Below are 20639 nucleotides of genomic sequence, written 5' to 3' on the forward strand. Positions count from 1 at the left end.
ATGGGCGGCATATTTACTTTACTTGGCATGTGACCTTTCATCTAGTCTTCTTTGTCCCCTGGGATTCTCTTAAGCACAGCAGGTTATGGTGTTAATTTTCCCTGTCTGTGACCAGTTTATGCTCATGAAGGAAACCTTACATTCAGAGACTCATGTCCCTTGTATATGTTGGTGACATTGTTAGGCTGGCCGAGAACTCGCAGAGATCTGCCAGCTTCTACCCGCACAGTGCTGGGATTAAAGGTGTGTGCCACTATGCCCTGCTGATGCTGGCAGTTTTGAATTAGTAAACCCACAGCCACCACTGAAATACTTATGCCTCCGAAGATGTTCATAAAACAATAAACAAACACAGATGTTCCTGCAGGCATGGTGGTGCACACCTTTAATCCCAGCCTGCAGGAGGAAGAAGCAGGGGGCTCTCTTTGAGTTCAAGGCCAGGCAGGAACTTGCTTCACCATAGGTTTCTACCACTATGTCTGGTTTAAGGATCCTTTCATTTGTTTTTGGAGATGGAATATAATACAGACTCACTACCTAAGAAAGGCCAGCTTTGAAGTCTTTCATTTAATTAGTTAGTTTTTTGAGACAGGATCTCTCTATATGGCACTGATTATGCTGGAATTCACTTTGTAGACCAAACTGGCTCAAACCTACAGAGATCTTCCTGCCCAGTGATGGTGGTACACACCTTTAATCCTACCACTTGGGAGGCAGAGGCAGGTGGATCTCTATGAACTCCAGGCCATTCTTATCTACAGAGTGAGTTCCAGGACAGGATCCATAGAGAAACCTTGTCTCAAAAAACAAACAAAAAAAAAAGAAAGAAAAAAAAAAGAAAACAATATGAATCACCATGCCTTGACCTCTCTATTTTTGGTTATATTTGTTTATTCTGCGTGCCTATCTGTATGAGTGTGGGCATGTGTGGGCCACAGCTTCTATATGTGGAAGACAGAGTCACTGGTATGCTGAATATGTTTTTATCTTATTCCCAACGACAATACAAAGAGTCTGACATAGGAAGCCTGAACATTGCCCAAGATTCCACTTCCGTCTTAAGGTCCTCCATGCACAAAGGTAAAGGCCTGAAATGAAAGCAACCTTCATCAGAGGCCAACCTCTGCTTCTCTAGCTCCCTCCCAGTGCCAAGTGTCCTGTCAAGGATCCAAGCCTTTTCTCAACCCAGCTTACTGAATTGTTCTCCAAATGTGTGTGAGAGCTGCTTCTGATTCTACATTCTTCTCATTCATCTTTAAAAAAAAGATTATTGGATTTATTTTTGTGAGGCGGGGACTCTGTGTCTGCATAATGTGCACATGGAACTGGCAGGGGCTGGTTCCTCCTTTCAGCATGTGGGTCCTAGGGATTGAACTGAGGCTTGACGGCAAGACCTTCCCCATTGAGCTGTCTCTCACCAACCCCAACTCCTGCCCCCAGATCTTCAAGCCCATCCTGCCACCCTGTGCTACCAGAGCCAGCTCATTCATCTTAGGACATATAGAGACCATACTTCGTGTTGCTCAGGTTACTGAGTGACTATAACTTAATAGTGGGATGTTCAGTTGAACAGAAATAAAAGCATAAGTTTGAATACCTTAGTGCAAAACAAAACCAATTCTTAGGCCTGGTGTGGTGGTGGTGTAGGCCTTTAATCCCTGGGAGGCAGGGCCAAGTAGATCTCTGTGACTTCTAGACCGGCTTGGTCCATATAGTGAGAGGCTGTGTAAAAACAAAAACAAAAAAACAAAACCTATGTCAGGTAGTCTTGTTTGAGCATCTTAGGGAAGTGTCTACTGAATGATGTGGCCTGTATTTAGGGAAAAGCTTACTGATGTATATTGCTCATTTTATTTTTGGTTGTGAGCCTAGCCTTTAATGGCTGAGCCATCTCTCCAGCCCTATAGCCCATTTTATATCAGCTGGCATGGTACTGTACAAGGTGGCTACAGAAAAGTGGCTTTGGATACAGCTGAGTGTTGATGAACAGACTCAGTATATTCAAAGCCCTGGGTTGGCTCCTCAGCCCCAAAGAAGTAAGAAATGTTTGACTCACGCTCTAGCTCAGAGATTGTCTCACATTTGTTTGTAGGTCGTTATGCTGGTTGAAATCTATTCCTAATGAGTGTACCAAAGCCTTGAAGCTGATAATATTAGAGCCAGCAAGGGCAAGGGAGACACCGAGTTCATCATCAAAGTCACAGATCTTCAAGAGGAATCCACATAGATATTTGCTTCACCCCAGCTGGCCTGAAATAACTTCAAAGACCAGGGTGGCCTCAAACTCACTGAGATCCAGCTGTTTCTGTCCCACATGTGATGGGATTAAAGGCCTGAGCTACTAGAATTGACCACTTTGAGTGTTGGTACAGGAGTGGCCCTAGAGGCTACTAAGACTAGTGGAAGACTGTTGCCCAACAGAAGACAGTCAACTTGGTTTACTACATATTTAATTTGTATGTGTAGGCAAGGAAACAACTTGTGTGAGCTGACTCTCTCTCTCCTTCCACCAACTGTATTGGTTCTAAAAGTTTAACTCAGGTCTTTCTGCAGGGCAGCAGGCATCTTTATCAGGAGCCATCTTGCTGGTTGAGGTGATTTAGTTTAAGTAAATTTAGATTCAGAATACTGTTTGTGTATTTTTTTTCCTGATAATCTTGAATGGGATTAGGGCAAAATTAGTACTAGAGATCTGGGCATAAAACACAAGCAATCCTCCTGCTTTGGCCTGTCTGGTGTACAACTCAAGATGGCTCGGCACCAGATCTTAACTATGTTCATCTGAGAAATCAAGAAGAAATGTCTATGGGCCACCTTGGGCTGCTTGACTGCCTAAGGACATATTGAGTGGCATCTCCCTGTGGTCACTGACTGAAGATGTAGACCAGTTTCATAGAGCTATGAAATCCATAGGAAGTCAAGCAGTGCTCCCCTTCCCCACTACCCCAGCTACAGGACACTGGACCTTGTTATGCCCAGATTGCAGGGACCCCCAAAAATCACCATGGAAAATCCTGTATGTAAAACCAAAGAGCCTTAATTATTTTAAGCTCACAGCTTAGAGTCTCTTTCCAGTTCAGCAGGGAGAGCAGAGAGCCCAGAGCCAAGGCTGTGTGGGTGAGGGGATTTCCAGGGTTCAGGGTCCTGATTGGCTGACATTTGTCTAGGGTATAGGGAATGTTTGAAACATCAGGAATTTGCTCTTAGATTCAGGCCCCACTGTGTGGGGTCAGCTTATAGCTTCTCTGGGTTCAGAGATTGCCTGCCAGAAGCTGTGTCTGGGCCTCAGGTATTTCCCCTTGGAAGAGCACCATTGGGTGAAGTCAGCTTATGGCTTTTCCTGGGTCCAGTTGTTGCCTGCCAGAAGCTATGTCTGGGCCTCTAACCTGTCATGGCAGCTCTGTGATCAAGCTGTTTTGGGCCCCCCACAGACCTCATCTTGGCTGCTTCTCTGGGGCTTTTTGATGCTGTTGTCTAGACAGGTCCTGGGTGTATCCTACTCTAGGTAGGAAGGAAGGAAGGAAGACAGGGAGGAAGGAAGAGAGGGCTGGAGAAAGAGAGGGGAGGGAGGGAGGAAGAAGCAAGCCCTAGTGTTTGTACAGTGACTCTGCATTTGGGACGTTGTCTTCAAAGTGGTCTCAATTCATTCTTTATTCTGCATGGAAATCTAATGAATCTGACACACCTTATTACATGTGGTCTACTGAGACAGGAGGATTACTGAGACATATAAGTGGGCTCAGAGTACAGTAAGAGTTCCAGATAGGCCTAAGGTATAGTGTGAGACATCAACTGGAAAAAAATTTACCAAAGTAATACTGTAAATTAGACAATGAATCCCAGAGCTCAGAGTTTGAGGAAGAGTACTATGGATGAACCTGGGACCTTGACCATCATCTCAGATTTCATCCCTTACCAAAGTAAGGTCTGATTCACTCAAATTACTGATGCAAAATCCCAAATAGTAAGATTCAATGGGTGAGAACTTCCTCAACCAATCAGGTGGCAGCTTGTGGCTAAGAGGTGGGGCTCCAAAGGGAAAGCAAGGGGGAAGTGGATACAAGGGTTAGGATGGCTAGGCAAGACACTGTGACCTTTACAATCTGGATGGACCGACTTACCCTGCTGGGATTGGAAGACCAGTGTCCAGATCAGACAAGTCATTCACACAGTCAAGAAGCCCCATCTCACCCAGGCTAGCCTGTCTCTCATTTCATCTTCATTTTTTTCTTGTTTGGTGTGGCTACTGTAAAGGAGAAAATTTCATTAAGCCCAGACTTAGTTTACACCTCTATATGTAAGCTTTTAAACCCTGTTACTACTCACCAGGCTGGCCTCGAACTCAGAGATCCTCCTGCCTCTGCCTCCCCACTGGTGGGATTAAAAAGCGAGTGCCCCCAACGCCCTGCCACAAAGGGATTTTAGACAGAGGATCTGATCTTGGGAAGGTTTGTCAAAAATGTCAAAGGTTTAAATCCCTTAATAAAATTCGATCTAGATCATGATGGAGAAAAGCCGGGTTCGTCACCCCTCCCACCAGCACCATGAGCTGCAGCGGCTCAGACAAGGACCCTGAGGCAGCAGCAGGCAGGGGAACCTGCCCCATCGTGGGCTCCAGTGCAGGCCGGCCTAGGTGGCAGCAGCCGGCTTGGCTCCCCGTGAAGGGCAATGTCTAAGGGTGTGTATGCCCTGCCGAGCAAGGCCAACAGAGAAGGGAAGCCCTTAGTGTCCAGCACGTCTCCTGTAAACTTCTTGATGCAGCTGGAGGATTACACTCCTACAATCCCAGATGCAGAGACTGCTTATTACCTGAACCCTGCTGGCTTTGAAGATTCAGACCCACGCATAATTCAGCTCAGTCACTAGCTGACCAAAGGTTCATCTCAGATATTGCCAACGATGCCCTACAGCACTGTAAAATGAAGGGCACAGCCTCTGGCAGCTCCCTGACCAAGAGAGCAAGGATCGCAAGTACACCCTTATCATGGAGGACTTGACCCCTGCCCTCAGGAAATATGGTATCCATGAGAAGAAGCCCCACTACTTCACCTGAGCCATCTAACCCAGACATATTTGTCTTTTCCTCTGTCCCCACACCAGCCTGTTTCCATAATAAACTTTATTGTGAAAAACAGAAAGAAAAAACAAAGAAAGAAAAGCCTTTTCATTTACCAGAGGGATAATTAAAAGAATTTAAAAGCTAAGACAGGAAGTCATATAATAAAGGAATTAAAAGGCTGTCTTGGCTTGTGCCTATACCTAGCACTAGGGAGGCTGAGGCTGGAGGACTGCTTAAAGCTCAAGACAATCTTGCACCACAGACACTGTTGTATTTTAAAAATGATGAGTCATTTGGAAGGAGTCACACCATACAACAGACCTAGGTTGCAGGATTATTGAGGGGAGGGGAGAGAAGAGCAGAGACTGGTCTCTGGGGATGAAAGTGAAGAAAGAGAAAGAGACAGGAGGTGTACAAAGCCAGCCTTTTATAAGGAAACTTAGCGAATGCCCATAGGGGATCCTCTTAGTGGCTGCAGCTGAGATATATCCTGTCAGGACCCTGAGGGCAGGTCAGGTATCCTAAATGCTAATGAATACCCTGTCTCCACAGGCAACACTCTCCTTTTCAGAGACCTTAAGGATCTGGTCCCAGTTTTTAAAATAATTTATTTTGCTTTATATATGTACATGTGTGTACGTACATATGGTTCCTTTAAAGCATCTGAAGAGGGCCAAGGGTCCTCTGAGACTGTAGGTACAAGACCTACCACCTAACTTGAGTGCTGAAACCCAAACTCGGGTCCTCCAGAGAGCACCTCTGTCTTGGTTTAGCCTCTGCCTTTTGGTTGTCCATCTTACATGAAGATTTGTAATTTATGGATATATGTTTCTGACCCATCCAGCAGGTCAGGTTATTCGAGGGTCTCGAGGAGGGAACCACCTGAAAGCCAATGGGGGCGAGAGAAGAAGGAGACCAGGCGCATAAAGAAAGACAGAGTCAGTCTGAGTCGCGTCAAGGTCTCGTTTATTGGTAGGATGTTGCAGCTTATAAGTAGGATTTCAGGCAGGGAGGGGGAGCAGAAAGAGTGGAAAAATTTTCTTGAGAAGAAGTCAGGTTGGTCAGGGTAGGGTGTTTCTTTGGTCCCAGGCTTCTGCAGCTGGCTGATTACAGTTTATGCCAAGTAGTTTATCTAAACGTAAATTTGGTGGTTAGGCCAAGGACGCCCTGTTTTTGCAAGACTTCACGAAGCAGAAAACTCAAGACACAACAGTCCTGGGTCAAACAGTCCTGGGTCAGTCTCCAACATGTTTCTTTCTTGAACAGTAAGTTGTTGGAACTATGAACTGATGTTGGGCATACAGCATTTTCACTATTGAGCTGTGATCTGTCTTTTTCTTGCTTTGGAAGGCTTGAGGACCTGGATATTATTTCCCCCACCACCCTTAGCATTACAGTTTCCCATAGGTTTCAATAAAACCCTTTTGCATGAGAGGGCATTGCATTCTTTTAATTTACCGAGTCGATTTCCTTGACAATTTCATAATTGTTCATTATGCTTACCATGTTTGCATATTCTCGTGCCCCCCTTGTCTCTACACCTTCTGCATCTTAGAACTTTCAGAGGGAACAATGACCCAAAATTCCCTCTTCTTGAGCATTTCATACACTTCAGCTTCATGAAACCCCAGTCAAAAAGCTAGAGACAGATTCTCTTGGAGAGATGGCTCAGAGGTTAACAGGGCTTGCTGTTCTTTCTGGGGACCAGCGTTTGATTTCAGCACCCTGAAACTCTTGGAACAGTTCCAGATTATCTGACACCACCCTTTCTTTTTCTGTTCTCTGGGAGCACTTGCTGTCTTCTACATCTACACACACACCACACATTTTCAGGATATGCCTTTGATTTATTATCATTGAGTGTGTATGTGAGTCTGTATGTAGGCCCCTCTGTGCCATTGTAACAACATGGAAGGCAGAAGATCTCTCTCTCTCTCTCTCTCTCTCTCTCTCTCTCTCTCTCTCTCTCTCTCTCTCTCTCTCTCTCTGTCTGTCTCTCCCACCCTCTCTCTTTCTGAGACATGATCTCCCACATAGGTCTGGCCATCCTGAAACTCATTATGTACAGCCAGCTAGCTTCGAACTCCCAGAAATCCACATGTCCCTGCCTCACATGTGCTGGGATTAAAGACACTTGCCACCATGCCTGGCTTCAGAGGATGACTTTCAATGGTCAGTTTCTTTTTCCACAGGAGATTCTGGGCATCACACTAAGGTCTTTTGGTTGATGTAGCAAACTCACATGCATTGAGCCACCGCAATATTCCACAACCTGGCTGTCTGTCTAAGCCCAAGAGGAAATGAAGCCTTTCCCAGCCAACACTCTGCATGCTGTGGCCACATGTCAGTAATACTCAGTCTCAGCTCATGGAGTGGGTCATCAGCATACTCCTGCATTTACTAGATCCCTAACATTCATCACTTAATGATGGCACATTTGATGCTATCCGTTCCATGGACCATCTTGAACTCCATGTGGATGAGATTGGTGGGGATTGAGAAAACTGATCCCTCCTCCCTGGGACTGGAAGGCAGTGGTTGATTAGAGGACCTGTGACTCAAATGGTCCTTCAGAGTCAGAGAGTCTCAGAGGAATCACTGAAGCCCTCTACAGTGATGGAGGCTGCACTCACTTGCTGGATTCAGTGTCCTGCCATCTGGTCCATAGATGGTGATTCAGTGACCCCTAAGAAATCTAGTCCATCCTCTGCTAATATCCAGGGCTAAGACCAGCCAGGTGACACAATAAACATTCCTTTATATTCTCTAGATTAAAAATATTAACTATTTGGGTGAGATATGGAAAAATGGAAATAGAAGCAATGTTGACATTTGGATTTGAGATGAGTATGATTGTGTAGGCTTGTAAGGTAAAGCCAATGGGATCAGGTACTCCAGGCCAGCTGGGACAAAATTGGGAGGTCCAGGCAAGTTTGGGCTTTAGTGAGAATGGTGTCAAAGGGCAGGACAGCAGCTTCTGGAATAGGAGAATTCCAGCTAGAGAATCTTGGATCAATGCTGAGCCTCTCTGGAAGAGGGCTTCCAGGTGTGTGGGACTGCTCCTGGGGCATGCAGCAATGGCTAAAGGAACCTTTACCTCTTCCCACAGGCATGGGAAGAAAGTCCAATCTGTATCTCAGAGTGAAGGATGCTAAGGAGTAAAAGTGAGCAATGTGGCTGTCTCTCTGAGGAAGTGGAAGTTTTCATGTTTTGTTTGTTTGTTTGTTTGTGTGTTTGTTTGTTTGACGTGATACTCTTTATGTAGAGTAGAATGACCTCGACCACAAGACCTCTAGGTACTGTGCCTCCTGGGTGCTGGAATTAATGGTTTGCACTACCACACATGGCAGAAGAGCTCCTGCCTAACACATCCGAAGCCCTTGATGCTGTCCTTAGCACCATGGCATGGGTACCCAAAGAAAGGATGGAAAGAAAGATCCCAAGACGGAAGCCAAGCTGGGGTCTGAAGTACTGTATAAGAATCGTCTAAATGCTGGGAGCTCCTCTCTAATCTCAGACAGTGTGGGAACTACAGGAGCTGACTGGGGGAATATGCATCAGAATGTCTCGGTGGAGCCAGAGTTAGGAGAGCACCACCAACACTCCTCAGCTAGGAGGATCTAGAATTCAATCTTAGCCAGGGCTCCATTGTCAAACCTAAAATCAAAAATCAAAAAAGAAGGAAACAAACCCAATGTCTGGAAAATCCACAGAAGCCAAAGGAGTGAACATAGACTACACAGGCCATTGTACTAATATGATAAAATTTATTTTTAAAATACAAAATAACCACATAGCATTTTAAACGTAAACAGTCAGTAACATTTTGTACATTCATGATAGTGTACAATCACCACTCTCTAGTTCTAGAATATCGTCATCTTCCCGAATAAGGATATTCCTATAAGCACCCATTTCCTCTCCCCTCTCTCCCCAGGCCTGACAAGCATAATCCACTCTCTTGGGATCTGCCTGTTCTGGACAGTTCCTGTACATGGAATCACAATGCACAACTTGGTCATCTGTTTCTCTCACTTTCTATAATGTTATCAAAGTTTATCCATGTCCTAGTGTGTATCATCACTTAACTTTTATGTCTAAACATTGTCTCATTGTAGGGAAATGGCATGGCTTATAAATTATCTGTCATACATTGATGGTCATCTGAGTACACAGGCCATATAAAACTCATTTTCATATAGGGTAGGAGCAGGAGGGGTGAACACAAGAATCTATGGTGTTCTATCGACATTGAACCCAAGAGTGTTTTAAAAAATAATTAGAAAGGTAGCTATGAAAGATCACTCCTTACTGTGTAAATATATTAAAATGTTCAGAAATCAAAGTTCTAAACTATTAATTTCTATTAAAAAATTTCCAACACTTAAAAAGATGAGGATTCACTCTCACCAATGTCCTTATGTGGATCCTATTGGGCAGCTTCTTTTTCTTGTTGCCGTTTCTTCCAGAGCTTGACCATTGCCAGAAACTTGAGGTTAGGCTGGTTGGCAGCCTCCTCTGGAAAGATGTAATCATGGTATTCTTCCCAGCCGGCATCAGACCCTTCTTCAGCCTGGACCTTTCTCCTCTTCTTGACCTTTTCTGGCATGAGTTTGTCTACTCTTTCCTTGTCTGATACTGTTCCAAATTCATCTTCAAAACCTCGCCAGGATTCTAGCAACACAAGTCTCTCTTCTTTACCTTCACGATTTCTCATTGTTTTATTCCCCTCTTGATAAGTCTGTCTGCATTTAGTCACACTTGCTTCTTTCCCTGAGGATAACTCAAACTGAGCCAAACTGATCCATACCTTGACATGCTGTGTTCGCTGAAGCAATTGTCGGTAAAGGTTTCGTGCTCTTTTAGGTTCTTCCTGCTCCATCTCAAAATCAATATATGATTTCCAAAGTACTTCTGGCATGTCTAAGCTTGACTGGCTGACGGCTAATTCGTAGATGGCCCGGGCTCTATCGATGTCACCGAGGATGGTCTCTAATTCTGCAAACTTAATCCATGAGGTACAATTTTCAGGTCCAAATTCCAAGAACTTCTCATAAAGCTTGCGGCATCTGTGAAATTCTCGAAGCTATAGTTCCAGTTCTATATACCCTTTGAATAACTTGTTCTTTGGACATTTGCCTATGGAAGTCCCCAAAGCTCTTCTGGCCAGTGTCAGATTTTTGTGTCGTATTTCAAACTGTGCATAATATAACCACATTTTGGCAAATGTGAACTTTTTGTGAGGAATTAGTTCCAAAGACCCTTGATAGACCTGCCTTGTCCTCTCAGGATCCTTGGCTTCCAGCTCTTCGTAGAACGCGTAGTTGATCCAGAGATAGATGTAGCGCTTCCAATGCCTCTTCTCCTGGATGGGCGGCACGTTGGCAATGGCCCTCTCATAGACTTCCCGCACTGTGTCGGCCTCCGCCTCACTTTCCTCCAGGCGCAAGTAATCAAACCAGGCATCGTAATTGTACGGAATAGCCTTCACTTCTTCTTCATATTGGCATCTCCGTTTGCTCACGATGCTATCTTCCACAGCCCGACGGTCACCAAACTTCTTCTCAAAGATGGTATAGTTTTTCAAGAGTTCTTGCGCCCCTTGTTTTGAAATTCTATCCAGGGCATATTTGTAGATAACTCGTACCCTTTCCAATTCTTTCTGATTTTCCTCAAATTTAGCAAAGGCCACTTACAGGTGTGCGTCCATATGCTCCTCTCCAAAGAACTCCACTGCTCTCTCGTAGACTTTCCGCGCATGGGCAAAATGAGCATGCTTCTCTTCGAATCGGGCATACTTGACCCAGTTCTTCACAGCGGGGTGCGCGAGCACAAAGCGTTCGTAAAGGGTTCGGGCCCGCTCCACCTCTTTGTGTCTCAGCTCGAAGTTGATGTAGGAGTGCCAGGCCTGCTCCTCAGGCCGCCATTCCATCCAGCGCTCAAACACTTGACGGGCACCGGCAACATTGCCCAACATCTCCTCCATGTACGCGGACTTGTACCAGAACTGACTGACTCGGGGCAGAGTTGTCAGGGCTCGGTCCCAGATATTTCGGGCGTGGTTGACCTGGCGGTTCTTCATTTCCATCTCGGCATATTTCAGCCAGAGTGTAACATTCCGACAGTCTATATCCAAGGCACGCTCGTATATGGACCGAGCCCTTTGGATTTCCTTTACACTTTCTTCCCACTGAGCGTATTTGATCCAATTACTGATCACAGTCCTATTTTTTCTTATGTTATCTTCAAAAGTCTTCCTCTTCCCAAGTTTGTAATCATTGAGCTCCTCTTCATCTGTGATCCTCTGCTGAGGCGGGGGTGGAAGGAGCTCGAGTTCTCTCTCTTTAGCCTCTCTTAAGAGCTGCTCTGCAGTTAGCTGTACCTCAGCTGGCGCTTTGTTTTTCACCTTGGCCACTTTGGGAATCCTCTGTTTCCCGGCCGCTGTAGAGGACGCCATGTCTGCAGCCGCTGAACATGAGTAACCCGGACACACACACACACACACACACACACACACACACACACACACCCCTGGACCTCAGAAGTGGGCTTCAAAAACCAGCCCACACCCGAGAGCCGGCCCAGGACAAACTAGATCCCCCAACAGAGGCACACGCCTTTAATCCCAGCACTCTGGAGGCAGAGGCAGGAGGATCTCTGAGTTTGACACCAGCCTGATGATAACAGGTTATAAAAGCTTCAGAGGAGCCAGAGAAGACGCTGTCCAGGAGCTTAGAGTCACACCTGGCCCTGTAAACGAATTTCTAAATGGTCTTATTAATTAAGAAACACAGAGCCAAATATAGGGTTGACAGCCTTAGAGATCAGGGAAATACAGGGAGCCACATTACCTCACCAGCTCTGCACCTTCCAAATGCTCTGACTTTCTGTCTACCTAGGTTTTTTTTGCTTGGGTTTTGATTGCCTTGCTGTTCTGCCCTCTCATTGGCTCTTAGCCCAGCTACCTCACTTCCTTGTCACAGCCTGTCTGCACAGACCTCCAGGTATCTATGGTTGGTTTGGGATTAAAGGCATATCTCACTACACTTGGCCATTCCCTAGTGTGTCCTTGAACACACAGAGACTCTGCCTGACATGTGATCGGAATAAGGGCGTGTGCTACCACCGCTTGACTTTTGTGTTTACTTAAAAATGGCTGTCCTTTTTTCCCTTGATCTCCAGGCATGCCTTATTTATTAACGTACAAATAAAATATCACCACATTTCAGCACAAAGTATCACCACATTTCCCCTGTTTTGTCTAATGAAAATAAAAATAATTAAAAAAATGTTAAAACTAATATAAGAAAAACTATATACAATAATACAATAACTATATACAATACATACAAGCAATAAACAAGTTAAAATATTCCTTTTTAATTAAACAGGAAAGGAAAAAATTTAAAAAGAAAGAAAGGGGGATCTGATATGGAAATATAGGATATAGATATGATAGAATGAAAGGTTAGATTAATGAATCTACTTTTAAAGAGCAACAACTTGTATAAAATATTTTACATTGCTGTAGATTTTAGTTTATTGATATAAATTTAAAGTTAATTTTGTTATACTGTATGTATATTTCTACTCTCTTTTAAAGTATTAAGTTTATGTAACTCATTTAAATTGTAATGGATAATTGAGAACTACAGATGAATAATTAGTCTTCTATGATAGTCAAACTGATAGGCATGTTAAGTTTTCTGGGTATACATAGACAGAATTCAATTAGGTAGGTAATCTTCAAACATTTCAAAGACCTACAGAATATGGCATTTAAAATGTTTTAAAAACTTGGATCTTCTGGACAGTGAGATGTCTGCTCCTGTCAGCACCAATTTACTTCAAAGAGAGGATGGGCGTCAAAGACACTCCATGTGGAGTTTATCTTCTTCTTGGCCAAAATAGCCATTTGGGCAAGAAACTGTTCTTGCCTGGACTGTTTAACAAAATGTTGTGTCAACTGGCCATGCAGGACCCATAGGAAGGTGACCGCTAAACTTTGCAAGGCAAAAAGGTCTTTAGGGCCGGGCGTTGGTGGTACACGCCTTTAATCCCAGCACTCGGGAGGCAGAGCCAGGCGGATCTCTGTGAGTTCGAGGCCAGCCTGGGCTACCAAGTGAGTTCCAGAAAAAGGCGCAAAGCTACACAGAGAAACCCTGTCTCGAAAAACCAAAAAAAAAAAAAAAAATGTCTTTAGGACCCCAGACTCGTGAGGTCGACCCTAGGTAGAGTGTACAGGCTCCTTTGAAAGACAGCTAGGGGGAGTTTCAGGGACAGTTAGGTCATCTCAAACATAATTGATTAAGCAAGCAGCAGTTATACTAGTAATTTTTAATCGGCTGAGATTTAGTCTTATCCTTTTTGGACACACTTGCACAAGGTTGAGCAAGTCGGCATGTGACTCTGAAGGGGAGCTGCAGGATTTGTCCTTGAGACATTATGAAGCTGACCTAGGCCTGTGTTTGTTCTCTCCCTTGTCCATGAGTGTAAGGGCCTCATGAATCAACAGCCCTTTACTGAGAGAGACACCTGTTTTGCCTGTTAGGTGGAGGATTCAGGATTCAGGGTGCTCTTGCCTGCCCTGAGCCAATGTTCCCAGCTCACCAAGGTCAATTTCATTGATAATAATCTGTCTCTGCCTCTCCTGATGCAACTGCTTCACAACACAGCCAAACTGAGCAAGCTGACCCAGGAGCTATACCCTGCACCTCTGGAATGCTACCATCATAGGGGCCTGGTACTTGTAGATCAGTTTGACCAACTTTGTCCTGAACTCTTAAGTATAATAAGGACAAAAAGAAAGCCCCAAAAAGTGACTTTCACTACAAGAAAATGCTATAAATGTTTCAATCGTTCTATCTATGAGCTGGAGAGCAGACATTGCCTGTGTTGGCAATAAATTGGGAAAGATTACTTCTTGGTACTGTTGTATTGTTTGTTGGTGTTCTGACAAATCAAGCTTGCCCTGAGACCAGTGAGCAGAGCTAGCCACTAGTTATCCATAGAGGCTGGTCGGTGGTGGCACACACCTTTAATCTCAGCACTTGGGAGGCTTACACCTTTAATTCCAGTGCTTGGGAGGTGGAGACAGGATCTTGGCCCCTCATTCAGTCAGAGTAACTGGAGAGATAAGAAGTCACTGGTGGTTGTTCCTTTGCTTCTCTGATCTTCCACATTATTACCCCATACTTGACTCCTGGGTTTTATTGATAAGACTAGATAGGATCATGCTTCAGTTCTGAGCTGTGGAAGCCTACTGAGTGTGAGGGGTGGGGATGGATGAAATCCTCCCTGGGATTATTGCAGCTTGGGACTGTTCCTCACAGAAATCCCATAGCATGAGTAGCTGTACCCTTCTGCCCATTGCATATAATAAATGTTCTGTGTTTTGGAGTTCCTGGTGCGGCTCCTTCACAGCACACTGACCACTCATCCCCAGCATTTCTCTACTTGTGTCTGTGGTTTTTCTTTCCCCATCACACTAAGCTAGTCACTCTCAAAATTGTGCAGGACATGAAATCCTAGGGAAAGGTCTCAGCATTGGGATTTAGAGCACATGACTTCACACGGTGCTCAATGCTTTCGAAACCAACTGGTATGAAGTGAGATCTAATCAGGTGGCAATATAAGAACTTAATATCACATTATTTTTTTCTTCATCACGTTTCTTGTTTTTAGAAATAGAGACAGGAAGTCCTACACTTGATGTGTCATGGTTGTTAAGTCTTTGTTGCCCTAAATCATGACTAATTGTGAAGGAATATCCATCAAGTATCTACACACACAACTAATAGTGGGAACTATATTGGCTATAGACAGCACTTTGCATAGCTAAAATCGAACTAGAAGGAATTCATGAAAGCTGGATCAATGGCTGGGAAGCCTACATGGGACTGGACTAGGCCCTTTGCATGATGAGACAGTTGTGCAGCTTGATTTGCTTGGGAGGCCCCCTGGCGGTAGGATCAGAATCCATCTCTGGAGCATGAGTGGACATTGTGGAGCCCACTACCTATGATGGGACACCTCATGAAGCCTTGAGGCAGGGGGAGAAGCTTGGACTTGCCTCTACTGAATGCCCCTCCACATGGGAGGCCTTGCCTTCTTGTGGGAGGGAGTAGGGAGTGGGTTGGGAGGGGAAGCTGGGAGTGGACAGGAAGAGGGAAAATGGGGAACTTTGATTGGTGTGCAAAATGAATGAAAAAAAATTCTTAATATAAAAAGTTAATAATAGGGGGAAAAAGCAGTTTGTGTTTTGCAGTTCGTGGATGGGCATGCCTTTACCCCAATCATTGTGCAGTTTGAGGCAGGCCAAACTCTGTGAGTTTACACCTAGCTGGATCTACATGGAGAGCTCCAGGACATCCAAGGCTACCAAAAGAGAGGCCCTGTCTCAAAACAAACAAATACACACGACAAAAATAATCCCTGTGTTTTCAGGTCACATACTTTATTCCCATCAGTCTAGAGGAAGAAAGAAGCAGGGAGATCTTAATGTGTTTGAGGCTACCTATATAAGATATTTTTCAGTATCTAGATGAAAAGAGTTCCTTTTGGGGTAGACAAAAAGCTGAGATTTGCCTGAAAGACAGGAGCCCATTACACTGAATTTTATTTGTTCATTAATTTAGTAGCTGTGTATGTACTCCATTTTTATTTGTTTTACTGAAGAAGAGTCTTGCTCTGTAGCTTTGGAGATGTGATACTCCAGTTCCTGAAAATCCTCCTCCTTCAGCATTCCATCTAGTAGGTGGACTCCTGTGAGCCAACACACCTGGCTGAGTTTTATTCACATGTGACCCACATGGTTCTGAGTGTTGGTTAGACTGGCGTTACTACCTGCCTGGCAAGAGACATGCACCCAAAATCTCCTAAAACATATCCTCCGAGAACTTTGTGGCAAACATTGTCACAATTGTGCGATCTTTCTAGAATATATAACTGAGTTGCATGTTCTCTCATTCTTCAGCTATGTTAGCTACTCAGAAGGCTGAGACAGAAACATGACTTGCATCTGCGGCAGCTAGGCAATGGTTCTGAAGGTATAGACAATTGGAAATGTGTTTGCCCAGGATCATAAACCTGAGGCTCTCTCTACAGCATTGTGTGGACTAGACAAGCTGGAATAAGCCTGTCATCTAGAACTAAGGTCATCTCTGGCTATCTAACAAGATAGAAGCCAGCATGGCTATAAAAACCATTTCTCAGAACAGTTTTGAATCTGTGTCATGGAAGGAGATGGTGCTCAATGGCTTTCTGACAGAAGAGGGTGTTTCTGTAAAGACCATTAACTTCAGTGCTCCAAGAAAGAAGGGGCTGATCTTTGTGTGCAGGGCCTACCAGGTCTACATGGTGATCCAGGCCTTTTGTGTCTGCACAATGAGACCATGTCTTCATCAACATTTGTGAGCTGGATGGTGGCTCAGGCTGTGTTGTAAACTGACCTCATCTGAAATACCCTCCACTTACTGGGGTAGCCAAGGCTTCATGTCCTTACCTATTTCTCCTCCTCCTGCCCCCTATCATCCGTTTGCATGCAATACCATGATGGATGTAAGATTTCAATTTTGTTTTTTTTGTTTTTTTTTTTTTGGTTCTTTGGTTGGTTTTTTTGAGACAGAGTTTCTCTGTGTAGTTTGGTTTCCTGTCTTGGATCTCACACTGTAGATCAGGCTGGTCTTGAACTCACATATATCCACCTGTCTTGGCCTCGGGAGTACTCAGATTAAAGGCGTGGGCCACCATTGCCCATCATTGTTATAAAAATTGTAAAGCCATGAAACTGGGCAGGGTGGTGGTTGTGCATGCCTTTAATCCCAGCATTTCAGGGGCAGAGAAAGGTAGATCTCTGTGAGTTAAAGGCCAGCCTGGTCTAGAGACTGAATTCCAGGACAGGCTCCAAAGTTACACAGAGAATCACTGCCTTGAAACAAATAACAAACAAAAACAAACAGAAAAGCCATGAAACTACCTGAGAGCATCTGGAAAGAGGGTGGGCTCCACAGGCTCTCCTGCACTACTGCAGATCAGGTCTCCGAAAAACAGAGACTGTTAAATGGAAGTAACAAAAAGATGTCCAAGATGTCTCAGTAATTCACACCAGTAGTTTCAGCCATTGGGAAGTTAAAAACAGAGAAATAGTCTGTAGTATGAGTGAAAGGCCAGTCCGAGCTACATAGCAAGAGACCACCTCAAAAACAAAAACAAAAACAAAAACAAAAGAATGAGAAAACCTTGTGTGGTACAGGCTTGTAAGCCCACTATCCCATTGTGGAAGGCAAGTGGATAAAAAAAGTCTTTGGCAAAGTAGGGCTAAATATTGACTTCCAGGCCAGCCTGAGAAAAGCAAATTACATAAATAAATGAGCCAAGTAGCTGATTCATAACTTAAAATGACCTGGACACAAACCTGAGTGGCCACCTTTCTTTGAAGAGTGGGATGACTCCAGAGATCGTACATGGCCATCCTTGTACCCCAACCCCTTCAAAAATTCTGGGATGCGCCTCAGCTGCTGGAATGATGGTCTCCCATGCACAAAGCCTGGCTAATATCTCAGAAATCCACAAATAGGACACAAAGATGCACATCTGCAATCCCCTGACTCTTGAGAGTATGACAGAGGAGCAGAGACTCAAGGTCATTCTATCTTTCTAGCTGGGCTACCTGACAACGTGCCCCCAAAATTGCAGAAAGTGTGAAAGAAAGTACAAATGCATCTGTGTTGACTTAGAAGCCAAATGTTCTGGCAGGTATATCCACTCTAGAAAGTTTTTATTGTGTTTTATATTTCTAGTTTAAATTTTTTAAATTTTGATTTCTAGCAGCAGTTAGAATTGAGTGGGGTGATGGTAATCCTAGCCAGGTAGATGCTCTAAGGGGCTTGTCATGCTGAAGGGAGTGGAATGGAGGCCTTGAGAACAACAACCGAGGAGTCATGGTCCAGACTGCAGGCAGGATTGCACAGGTCTCTCTGCCAAGCTGTTCTCCGACACCGGGCAACAGCTCTCAGTGTTGTCCATTCGTTGGGACAGGGTTTTATCATGTAGCAGGCTAGACTCAACCTTGCAGCTATCCTCCTGCTCCTGCATGCTACTATAATAACTGAGCACACTAGAGAAAGTCTCTATCAACTGAGCTGAATCACCAGTACTCTCGTCACAAGAGGAATGCACTCACACCATCCTCCTGCCTCAGTCTTCCGTGCAGCTGTCCTAGCAATGGACTGCCACAGCATCCAGCACAACCCCTAATCCGGTTCATGAAGACCTGGACAAAGATCCTTTAAAAATGAATGACATTCTCAGCTCTATGGTTCAGGTCAATCATGAGGCACAGTCCTGTAAATGATGGGCCAAATCACTTCAGAACTGTGTTGTTCACACAAGAATAAAACTCAGGCGTGGCAGCTCACACCATAACAAAAGGCAAATGGAGACAGGAGGATTGCTGAGCATTGTAGTTCATCCTAGGCCACAGGAGTTCCAACTAACCTTAGCTACACTTTAAAACCCCCCTCCAATCAAAACATTTAAAACATAAATACATAGATCGGCAATTAATGACTCAGTGTTTGTGGTTGGATCAATGAATGAGTTTTGTTGTTGATGATGTTCCTGCTTTTGTTTTCCTTTTTCTAGACAGGGTGTTGAAGACAAATTTCTGAACAGTCTTATTAAGTAAGAAACACAGAGCCAAATACAGGGGTGCAAGCCATAGAGACCAGAGCAATAGCCATCAACTCACCTTAGCTCATCACTTCACCATAGCTTCCCAAGGGAGCCTCTTCCTGTCTAACTTTAGCCTTTATTGCCTTCCTGTTCTGCCTTCTCATTGTCTGTAAGCCCAGCTACATCACTTCCTTATCACTGCCTGTATATACAGACCTCCAGGTCTCTATGGTTGGTACTGGGATTAAAGGCATGTGTCACAAAGCTTGGCTGTGTCCTTGAACACACAGAGACTCTCCCTGCCATGTGATAGGATTAAGGGCATGTGCTACCACCACCTGACTTCTGTTTATGGCTCGCTATGACCTCTAATATCCAGGCAAACTTTATTTATTAACATACAAATAAAAAATCACATTTCAGCACAAATAAAATATCATCACAGGGTGTCTCTTGATATCTGCCGGTCTCTCTTTCCTAATGCTGAGATTAAAGGCATGGGCCACCATAACGTGGCTTCAGTGACCATCATCCTTGCTTAAGTTTTTTTCCTGGGTTTAGAGTTGATCCTATACCATGTAAATCCCAAAAGCATTAAGTGGGTGGAGACTCAGTTATTGAATCAGACTGCAGACTTAGGATGGGAGGGTGTGGCCACAAAGGGGAAGGTTCAGTGGAAAGGTATATAAAGAGTTAGAGCAGCCAGAGAAATGCTCAGTCTTGGATTCTAGAGTCATATCCTGCCCTTGCCTGGGTTTAGAGGCCTCTCACTGGTGTCCAGATCAGGTAAGTCCTTCAGCTCCACAGGACACCCCATATCCTGCAGCCTAGTCTAGGCCTGTCCTTACTTCAAATATGGTGTATGTATTATTTCATTGTGCTGGGGTGAGGGGAGTGGTTGTTTGTTTGTTTGCTGTTGTTGAATTTGTTTTGTTTTTTAAGATAAATAAATCAGATTCATCTACCTCAGCCCCTTAAGGGCAAGATAATCAAAATATGACAGTGTGCTCTCGTTTATATACAATAATTAATTTGGTCATTTATGGTTTCTGTGTGTATTTGTTCAGCGTCTCACTAAGAATGTGAGGGTATTAATCCCAGTACTCAGTGGGCAGAGGCAGGCTGATCTTTGTGAGTTCGAAGCCAGCCTGGTCTACATAGCAAGTTCAAGAACAGGATCCAAAGCTTCTCTAACACCCTCCCCCCAAAATATGTCAGGGTGACCTTGAACTCAAGGCTATTCAGGCAGGCCAGAACCATAAATCTGAGTCACTTAAACCCCATGACTAGGCTGATCTTTATGTCAATTGAACCCAGGCATTCTTGTGCATGCCTTTAATCTAGGAATGAGGGAGGCAGAGGCAAGCTGATCTCTGTGAGTTTGAAGCCAGCCTAGTCTAAACGATCAGTTAATTTTTTGTTTTGTTTTGTTTTTTTGAGACAGGGTTTCTTTGTGTAGCTTCGGAGCCTGTCCTGCTACTGGCTCTGTAGACCAGACTGGCATCAAACTCACAGAGATCCACCCGTCTCTGCCTCCTGAGTGGTGGAATTAAAGGCATAGGACACATCGCCAGGCCTACCTGTTGATATTTAAATTGAAAAACACTCCCCCCACCACAGTCCTTCAATTTTTGGGTTTCTGCAGATAAAGCAGTTTCTGTAGAAAAGTTTTAACATTAGTTTTCTGGCAGCAGTAGATACTGGGTGGGAAATGGTGATCCTAGCCAAGTGGATTCTTGCAAAAGGTTCCACTTTCTTCAGATAGTGGATGAAGGCTTTGAGACCATAAGATGAGGAGTCACGGTGTAGAATTCTTGATTCTTCAGGTCTTTCTGCCAAGCTGTTCTCTGACAGTGGGCCACAGCTCTCAGTGTTGTTGGTTCAGACAGGGTTTCATTATGTAGCT

General features: G+C 44.4%; 2 protein-coding genes and 1 pseudogene across 2 annotated transcripts in view; 2 read left to right on the top strand and 1 right to left on the bottom strand.

Moving 5' to 3' along the window:
* The window catches only part of LOC131904925 (oogenesin-1-like), a 56435-nt gene extending 42471 nt beyond the window's left edge, over nt 1–13964 (top strand). The window contains 2 exon segments of the mRNA XM_059255917.1: nt 8930–8935; nt 13631–13964. Coding sequence (XP_059111900.1) covers nt 8930–8935; nt 13631–13964 — 340 coding nt within the window.
* On the top strand, nt 4669–5053 carry LOC131905289 (transcription initiation factor TFIID subunit 10-like; annotated as a pseudogene).
* LOC131905288 (crooked neck-like protein 1) lies at nt 9444–11519 on the bottom strand. Its single transcript, XM_059256261.1, is given in 1 exon segment — nt 9444–11519. A coding segment is annotated over 1 exon segment (2073 nt). The 5' UTR covers nt 11517–11519.
* Nucleotides 13965–20639: the final 6675 nt, after the last annotated feature.

The sequence above is a fragment of the Peromyscus eremicus genome, chromosome 2, assembly GCF_949786415.1.
Source record: "Peromyscus eremicus chromosome 2, PerEre_H2_v1, whole genome shotgun sequence".
NCBI classification, from domain to species: Eukaryota; Metazoa; Chordata; class Mammalia; order Rodentia; family Cricetidae; genus Peromyscus; species Peromyscus eremicus.